Source organism: Nansenia antarctica (assembly GCF_963989245.1).
Source record: "Nansenia antarctica genome assembly, contig: SCAFFOLD_333, whole genome shotgun sequence".
NCBI lineage: Eukaryota > Metazoa > Chordata > Actinopteri > Argentiniformes > Microstomatidae > Nansenia > Nansenia antarctica.
This window is the reverse complement of record NW_027663049.1, coordinates 7501-17500: the sequence shown is the minus strand read 5'-3', so window position 1 is coordinate 17500 and position 10000 is coordinate 7501. Positions and strand designations below refer to the sequence as shown.

Genomic DNA, 10000 nt, shown 5'->3' with positions numbered 1-10000 from the left:
CGATGGAATGTTCCCTGTTCTTCTTATCTGTCTTTGTTAAAAATTATTAATTTGTGTTTGGCGGTACTGAAGGGATTGGGACACTCTCAGGATGGTGGATGAAGCAGCTTTTATTGCCTGCACAATGGGTCATCAAATAAACAAAACAATTGGCATGAATCTCTGGTCCGCCTGCAGCAGCTATTGTCCCTTCTGCTCAGGCTCACAACATTCACCACAACATACTACATACAATCAATGACATGTCAAAAGCACTCAAACACTATGTCAATCAGACACACAACATACAATTCAGAACAATACTTCATCCATTTCTAATATTTATCCTGCAGAACAGCACTCATACGCGTGTGGCGGAAAAAGGTACTACACGGAGGCCAGGCCTCCTGTTCCCACCCATTTTCAGTGATTTGGCCAATCACATATTGCCATGAAAAAAATTGCATTACATTGACTTCAATGAGAAACCACTTTCCGACAGGAGGCCTGGCCTCCGTGTAGTACCTTTTTCCGCCACACGCGTGTATGAGTGCTGTTCTGCAGGATAAATATTAGAAATGGATGAAGTATTGTTCTGAATTGTATGTTGTGTGTCTGATAATAAATATAATTATTGCTTTTTTAAATCTCTCTCTTCTCTCAAATTATTGGGGAGGCCAGGCCTCCTCCACCTCTATGGAGGAGCCTCCACTGGTAGTTAGGTAGTTAGCTGGTTAACTCACGGGGGATGGTGGTGCCGTAGTGCTGCGGTAGGTAGTTAGGTAGGTAGGTAGTTAGGTAGTTAGGTAGTTAGCTGGTTAACTCACGGGGGATGGTGGTGCCGTAGTGCTGCGGTAGGTAGTTAGTTAGTTAGTTAGGTAGTTAGCTGGTTAACTCACGGGGGATGGTGGTGCTGTAGTGCTGCGGTAGGTAGTTAGTTAGTTAGTTAGTTAGTTAGGTAGGTAGTTAGGTAAGTAGGTAGGTAGTTAGGTAGTTAGTTAGGTGGTTAACTCACAGGGGATGGTGGTGCCGTAGTGCTGAGGTAGGTAGTTAGTTAGTTAGTTAGGTAGGTAGATAGGTAGTTAGTTAGGTAGTTAGGTAGGTAGTTAACTCACGGGGGATGGTGGTGCCATAGTGCTGAGGTAGGTAGTTAGTTAGTTAGTTAGTTAGTTAGGTAGTTAGTTAGTTAACTCACGGGGGATGGTGGTGCCGTAGTGCTGAGGTAGGTAGTTAGTTAGTTAGGTAATTAGTTAGTTAGGTAGGTAGTTAGTTAGGTAGGTAGTTAACTCACGGGGGATGGTGGTGCCGTAGTGCTGCGGGTCGTTCAGCAGCAGTTTGTTCTTCAGGCGGCGGCGGCCAACGCCCGGGGCTCCAATCAGCACCAACGTCTTCCTCCTGAAGGGCGGCACCCGCGCCACCTCCTCATAGATCAACAACTCATGTCTGTCAAACTCTGGGGAGGGAGGGAGGGGTGGGAGGGAGGGAGGGAGGGGGGGAAGGGAGGGAGGGGGGGGAGGGAGGGAGGGGGGGTGAGGGAGGGAGAGGGGGGAGGGAGGGGGGAAGGGAGGGAGGGGGGGAGGGAGGGAGGGGGGGTGAGGGAGGGAGAGGGGGGAGGGAGGGGGGGAGGGAGGGAGGGGGGAGGGAAGGAGGGAGGAGGGGGAGGGATTGAGAAGGAGAAGGGGGCAGGGGGGAGGGGGGAGGGAGGGAGGGAGAGGGAGGGAGAGGGGGAGGGAGGGAGGAAGGGAGGGGGAGAGAAGGAGGCAGGGAGGGAGGATGGGAGGCAGGGAGGGAGGGAGGTTAAGTAGGAGTAGAGTATTAGATTAGTTGCTAAAGCTAAAAGGTTGCTGCTTTCCTCAAATTAAAGTGATGGGTACATGTACACACCTAACCCTGTTAGACCTGAAGAGATGAGCTGGTCATGGAGGTAGAGATGGAGAGATGTCATGGAGGTAGAGATGGAGAGATGTCATGGAGGTAGAGATGGAGAGGTGAGGAGGTCATGTGATGGTGATGGTGGAGGTGGAGGTGAGGAGGTCGACCATGTGATGGTGGAGGTGAGGAGGTCGACCATGTGATGGTGGAGGTGAGGAGGTCATGTGATGGTGGAGGTGAGGAGGTCATGTGATGGTGGAGGTGAGGAGGTCATGTGATGGTGGAGGTGAGGAGGTCATGTGATGGTGGAGGTGAGGAGGTCATGTGATGGTGGAGGTGAGGAGGTCATGTGATGGTGGAGGTGAGGAGGTCATGTGATGGTGGAGGTGAGGAGGTCATGTGATGGTGGAGGTGAGGAGGTCATGTGATGGTGGAGGTGAGGAGGTCATGTGATGGTGGAGGTAAGGAGGTCATGTGATGGTGGAGGTGAGGAGGTCATGTGATGGTGGAGGTGAGGAGGTCATGTGATGGTGGAGGTAAGGAGGTCATGTGATGGTGGAGGTGAGGAGGTCATGTGATGGTGGAGGTAAGGAGGTCATGTGATGGTGGAGGTGAGGAGGTCATGTGATGGTGGAGGTGAGGAGGTCATGTGATGGTGGAGGTGAGGAGGTCATGTGATCATGTTGGTCCACCTGCGTTCTTGGTGGTCAGATACATCATCTTCTTCTTCTTCTTTCCTGCCACACCGCTGCAGAGAGTTCCTGTGCACACACACACACACACACACACACACACACACACACACACACACACACACACACACACATATACACACACACACACACACACACATGAAATATACTTAAAATAATACTGATAATAAACACACATGAAATATACTTAAAAGAATAATGATAATAAACACACATGAAATATACTTAAAAGAATAATGATAATAAATACACATGAAATATACTTAAAATAATACTGATAATAAACACACATGAAATATACTTAAAATAATAATGATAATAAACACACATGAAATATACTTCAAAGAATAATGATAATAAATACACATGAAATATACTTAAAATAATAATGATAATAAACACACATGAAATATACTTCAAATAATAATGATAATAAACACACATGAAATATACTTAAAATAATAATGATAATAAACACACATGAAATATACTTAAAATAATAATGATAATAAACACACATGAAATATACTTAAAAGAATAATGATAATAAACACACATGAAATATACTTAAAATAATAATGATAATAAATACACATGAAATATACTTAAAATAATAATGATAATAAATACACATGAAATATACTTAAAATAATAATGATAATAAATACACATGAAATATACTTTAAATAATAATGATAATAAACACACATGAAATATACTTAAAATAATAATGATAATAAATACACATGAAATATACTTAAAATAATAATGATAATAAATACACATGAAATATACTTAAAAGAATAATGATAATAAACACACATGAAATATACTTAAAAGAATAATGATAATAAATATGTCATTGCATGTGTGCGTGCCCCCTCGCACCTTGAAATAGCAGTAATACCACGTTCAGTGATAAAATGACATAAAGTATGGAAAGAGGGGGACGATTTTGACTGTTTTTATTTCAGGGGGGATGCCATCCCCCCTCAACTCGAGTGCTGCTTATACTGTAATAATATAATGGTCTTATTCTTATCAGGTGGTCTTATTCTTATATGGCTGCTCACTCCCTGACACCGGAGAAAATCCAGTATAATTTAGCGCGTGGCCGGGCAAGGTCCGTTGTGGAACGCACTAGGCATGTTGAAGGGGAGATAGACAGCTACGGAGGGATATAAAGGAAGACTGAAATACAATCATAAACATCAGTTCCTTTTAAATCTTGAATTAAACTCATTTTCTCGGCTGATAACAACATCGTTAATTTTATTACGAGCCACTTGCATGAATTACAGTAGGCAGTGCGGCTCACATGCCTGTAATAACTCAGCATAACCAGTAGGTAATGGGCGTAAGCAAGTTGAATACTCGACGTAGAGCTACGATCGTTTCCATGGTCAAATTGACTCACGTTGAAATTGTATAAATCACTACGTTGACGTGGTTTTCTACGTACGACACGGGTAAGATCAACATTTGATCTAAGCACGTTCTATAAATGAGGCCCCTGGAATATACTTAAAATAATAATGATAATAAACACACATGAAATATACTTAAAATAATAATGATAATAAATACACATGAAATATACTTAAAATAATAATGATAATAAATACAAATCAAATATAAGTGACTAAAGTCAGCAGGCGTGTGGTACCTGCAGGAGTGATGTCATCACCTTAACACACCTGCAGGAGTGATGTCATCACCTTAATACACCTGCAGGAGTGATGTCATCACCTTAACACACCTGCAGTAGTGATGTCATCACCTTAACACACCTGCAGGAGTGATGTCATCACCTTAACACACCTGCAGGAGTGATGTCATCACCTTAACACACCTGCAGGAGTGATGTCATCACCTTAACACACCTGCAGGAGTGATGTCATCACCTTAACACACCTGCAGGAGTGATGTCATCACCTTAACACACCTGCAGGAGTGATGTCATCACCTTAACACACCTGCAGGAGTGATGTCATCACCTTAACACACCTGCAGTAGTGATGTCATCACCTTAACACACCTGCAGGAGTGATGTCATCACCTTAACACACCTGCAGGAGTGATGTCATCACCTTAACACACCTGCAGGAGTGATGTCATCACCTTAACACACCTGCAGGAGTGATGTCCAGCTGCACCTTAACGAAGGCCTTCCTCTTCTCCTCCAGTAGCTGGCTGGGTATCAGCCCCGCGCTGCCCCCCTCCACCCGCGCCGCCTGAACACACACACACACACACACACACACACACACACGTTGATGGGGTACACGGTCTGTAGGAAACAATACTACTAGTTTTTGGCCATGCTGGTTGGGCAGACTCTCTGTGTTGTCTATCTGCCTCCTGTCTCACGTAAGGACACTCTCTGTGTTGTCTATCTGCTGTCACGTAAGGAGACTCCGCTTTGTCTCTTAGGAGTTGCCGCTGGATGGTAGGTGGTGGATGGTAGGTGGTGGATGGTAGGTGGTGGATGGTAGGTGGTGGATGGTAGGTGGTGGATGTGAGGGGGTGGATGTGAGGTGGTGGATGGTAGGTGGTGGATGGTAGGTGGTGGATGGTAGGTGGTGGATGGTAGGTGGTGGATGGTAGGTGGTGGATGGTAGGTGGTAAATGTGAGGTGGTGGGTGTGAGGTGGTGGATGTGTAGGTGGTGGATGGTAGGTGGTGGGTGTGAGGTGGTGGGTGTGAGGTGGTGGATGTGTAGGTGGTGGATGGTAGGTGGTGGATGGTAGGTGGTGGATGGTAGGTGGTGGATGTGAGGGGGTGGATGTGAGGGGGTGGATGGTAGGTGGTGGATGGTAGGTGGTGGATGTGAGTGGTGGATGGTAGGTGGTGGATGTGTAGGTGGTGGATGTGAGGTGGTGGATGTGAGGGGGTGGATGGTAGGTGGTGGATGTGAGGTGGTGGATGTGAGGGGGTGGATGGTAGGTGGTGGATGGTAGGTGGTGGATGTGTAGGTGGTGGATGGTAGGTGGTGGATGGTAGGTGGTGGATGGTAGGTGGTGGATGGTAGGTGGTGGATGGTAGGTGGTGGATGGTAGGTGGTGGATGGTAGGTGGTGGATGGTAGGTGGTGGATGGTAGGTGGTGGATGTGTAGGTGGTGGATGGTAGGTGGTGGATGGTAGGTGGTGGATGTGAGGTGGTGGATGTGAGGGGGTGGATGGTAGGTGGTGGATGGTAGGTGGTGGATGGTAGGTGGTGGATGTGTAGGTGGTGGATGTGAGGGGGTGGATGGTAGGTGGTGGATGGTAGATGGTGGATGTGAGGGGGTGGATGGTAGGTGGTGGATGGTAGGTGGTGGATGGTAGGTGGTGGATGTGAGGGGGTGGATGTGAGGGGGTGGATGGTAGGTGGTGGATGTGAGGGGGTGGATGGTAGGTGGTGGATGGTAGGTGGTGGATGGTAGGTGGTGGATGGTAGGTGGTGGATGGTAGGTGGTGGATGGTAGGTGGTGGATGGTAGGTGGTGGATGTGTAGGTGGTGGATGTGAGGGGGTGGATGTGAGGGGGTGGATGGTAGGTGGTGGATGTGAGGTGGTGGATGTGAGGGGGTGGATGTGAGGGGGTGGATGGTAGGTGGTGGATGTGAGGGGGTGGATGGTAGGTGGTGGATGTGAGGTGGTGGATGATAGGTGGTGGATGGTAGGTGGTGGATGTGAGTGGTGGATGGTAGGTGGTGGATGTGAGGTGGTGGATGTGAGGGGGTGGATGTGAGGGGGTGGATGGTAGGTGGTGGATGTGAGGGGGTGGATGGTAGGTGGTGGATGTGAGGTGGTGGATGTGAGGTGGTGGATGGTAGGGGGTGGATGGTAGGTGGTGGATGGTAGATGGTGGATGGTAGGTGGTGGATGGTAGGTGGTGGATGTGTAGGTGGTGGATGTGAGGGGGTGGATGGTAGGTGGTGGATGGTAGATGGTGGATGTGAGGGGGTGGATGGTAGGTGGTGGATGGTAGGTGGTGGATGGTGGTAGGTGGTGGATGGTAGGTGGTGGATGGTAGGTGGTGGATGTGAGGTCCACTTGCGACCACTTATATAGTTTTGAAACTATGAAGTAGCCTGATTGTGTTGCGACTGTGACACACACACACACCTCTACACACACACACACACACACACACACACACCTCCACACACACCTCTACACACACACACACACACACACACACACACACACACCTCTACACACACACACCGCTACACACACACACACACACACACACACACACACACACACACACACACACACACACCGCTACACACACACACACACACACACACACCGCTACACACACACACACACACCTGCCACCAGTTGGTGTCGTCCTGGTTGCTGATCTGCAGGATGTCCCCTGATGAGAACTTAAGCCCCGCCTCCTTGCAGGGGATCAGGTTGTCATTGGCCGGGTCGTACGGGAAGTGGGCCTTGAAGAAGACCTGAGGGAGGGGGGGGAGGGGTCATGGAGGGGTCAGGACAGGTGTGTTGTTAAAGCCCAATTTATATTTCTGCCTAAAATCTACGCCTAGCTTTACGCGCACCTCTCCAAAAATGTAACTACGCGGCGCACCTACGCAGACCGTAGATTGCGCACTGTGATTGGTCCGCTTGGTAGTCACATGATTCCGACTCTCTCGTAAGGCCTTAATGCGGAAGCCGTGACAGAAATGTCATTTACTTTTTCTTTAATCACTTATTAAGAAAGATTTGAAAAATTATGATAACCATCTTATTATCTTAGTTTACAGTTTTTCTCAATTGCTTTGGTGCATTTCTCTGATCAGAATTGAAATTCTCATAACTGTTAGTTCAACCCCCACAACATGCACATCATAGTAGCAGTTTGTCATTCCTTCAAACAAATTCTAAATGCTTTTGGACATGCATCAATTGCTGTCATACAATTCTCTGCTGTTTTATAACATTATCATTTGCTTATGTCATGTCAGTCAAAATGAACTATACTTTTGGATGCTTAATAGTCATTCCCTATAAAACTAATAGTCCTCATTTCATTGCTTGAGTCATTACATCCAAAAATGTTGAACAAGTTGTCAAAATCTGTCAAGCAAATTGTATATTGTATTGCCCATTTCCCCTTCATCCAATGCAGTTTGGCTTTAGGACCCTACACTCTACAGAAACGGCCAACTGCTACTTCCTAGAAAAGGTCAAAGGTATGGTTGATAGAGGAGGTGTTGTAGGTGCTGTGTTTTTAGATCTCCGCAAAGCCTTCGACACAGTCAATCACCAGGTCCTTATCACCAAGCTGTCTGCCTTTAACTTCTTGCCATCAGCCCTTAAATGGTTGGACTCATATCTCAGTGACAGAAATCAGCTAGTCCAGATAAACAATCAGCGCTCACCTACCATCATGTCTTGCACCGGGGTACCACAAGGCTCCATACTTGGCCCACTCTTGTTTAGCCTATATATCAACGACCTACCATCCGTCTGCCCAGAAGTGCATGTACAAATGTATGCTGATGACACTGTTTTGTATGTGCATGACAAGAACAAACACCTGGCAGCTGCCAAACTTAGCTCTGCTATGGAAAAGGTCACCAAATGGCTCAACAGCTCTTGCCTCCAGCTCAATGTTAATAAAACTGTAGGAATGTTCTTCTCCAAACAACACAATATGACCACGGCAAACATAACCATTTCAGGGCAAAACATTAGTATAGTTCCGTCGTTCAAATATTTAGGGATCATCATTGATTCAAACCTGACTTTCAAAGAGCACATCAAGAAAGTGTCTGGTAGGGTGAAGTTTGGCCTGGCAAACTTCAGGTACATCAGAAGCTCACTGACCATGAGTGCTGCCAGACTATACATGGACGCATCAATTATGTCGCACCTCACATATTGTTTGACAAGCTGGGGCCATGCATACAGCACTTCCCTAAAGCCATTAGCCACCCTATACAAGCGGACCCTTAAGGTCATGGACCAGAAGCCAAACAGCACACACTACTGCACCATCCTAGACAAATGTAAATACCTTAGCTGGGAAGACACCATCAAATACAAAAACATCTGTCTCATCCATAAAATTCTGCATAACAAAGCTCCTCCCCCGCTTAACTCTTTCATAAACCAGCGTGACCACAGCTTACGGCCCACCAGAAGCACCTCTCGTGGCGACCTTATAGTTCCATTCAGGAAAAGCACCTTCAGTAAGCAATCCTTCTCAGTGATAGCAATAGAAAACTGGAACTCACTACCCAACCAACTCAAAGACATACATACTTACTCCACCTTCACAACACACATGAAAGCCTGGCTGACACAGAACTATACTTGTCCTCATTAATCCCTCTCTGTGCTGCCTCCCCATAATGCCTTTTTTTTGTATGTTTTGTTTTGTTTAATGTTTAACTGTTTAACTGTTTGTAAGTGCTTAATGTTGTGTGGCCTGTAATTGTCCTGTGGCTTCTATGTGCTTGAAATGTCGCTGCCCCCATAAGTGTGTATGTGGTGTTTGTTGTAGCCCCTTCAATCACCTCAGCTTGCTTACGTGTGTTTTTTGTCAAGTGTGATGTTGGGGTACCTTGTCTCAGCCACGTGTTCTTAGAATTTTTAAATGTTTTATTTTAACTAATGACGTTACTTTTCAGGATGCCATGTTGCAACTGGCCGGGGACTTCAGCTGAAAATTAGCCGACTAGGCTAACGCTGCCTTTTTTACTATATTTTATATGGTTCATGTATTAGGATTGTCCTCGATATAATAAACTAATAAACTAAGTATACATTTCTTTATCATTTTTCCTGAAAATGTCTCCCAAATTGAACAATTTCAAAAACAGGGGAAGAGGAAGAAGAGGCCAAGTACATAGGCAGATTTCAGATGAAATTAGGGCTACAATTGTGGACCATGTAGTCAATCACGGCCTCACAATGGCTGAGGCTGGTCGAAGGGTGCAGCCAAATGTTGGGAGAACCACTGTAAATTCAATTATTCAAACATTTCGTCGGGAGAACAGGTGTGTATATTGGACAGTAATTCAGAACTAAATCTGCACTGCACTACTGTCATTGTGTCATACATGAAGCTTACAGTGGGACAAGAACTTGTCGTCACTTTTTACATTTTACATTTTACATTTAGACTTACAGATTTACTGTATTGTAGTGTAAAGTAGTGTTACAGTAAAGTGGGAAGCACTGTTATTGTACACTACAGTAATATGGGTTAAAGCAGTATATCTCATGTTTACTGTACATTACTGTAGTTTTACTCTGCACCACATAGGATTGCAAGACAACCTCGCAGAGGTGGAAGAGGGCCCCTTTTTACTCCGCAACAAGAGGAAGCCATTTGTGCAATGGTGATTGCAAACAATGCCATAAGGTTGAAAGAGATACAGAGCGCTGTTATAGAGGATGACAATATCTTTGGCAATATTTAATCCGTTTC

The 10000-nt window shown here is 45.8% G+C and overlaps 1 protein-coding gene across 1 annotated transcript in view; it reads right to left on the bottom strand.

The window, feature by feature from the left end:
- The window catches only part of LOC308152056 (MAGUK p55 subfamily member 2-like), a gene marked incomplete at both ends in the record, with an annotated part of 18394 nt that overhangs the window by 3238 nt on the left and 5156 nt on the right, over nt 1-10000 (bottom strand). Inside the window, 4 exons of the mRNA XM_080550699.1 lie at nt 1271-1432; nt 2544-2612; nt 4696-4798; nt 6885-7016. Of these exons, the coding sequence (XP_080406825.1) occupies nt 1271-1432; nt 2544-2612; nt 4696-4798; nt 6885-7016 (466 nt within the window). The remainder of the gene's footprint in view (nt 1-1270; nt 1433-2543; nt 2613-4695; nt 4799-6884; nt 7017-10000) is intronic.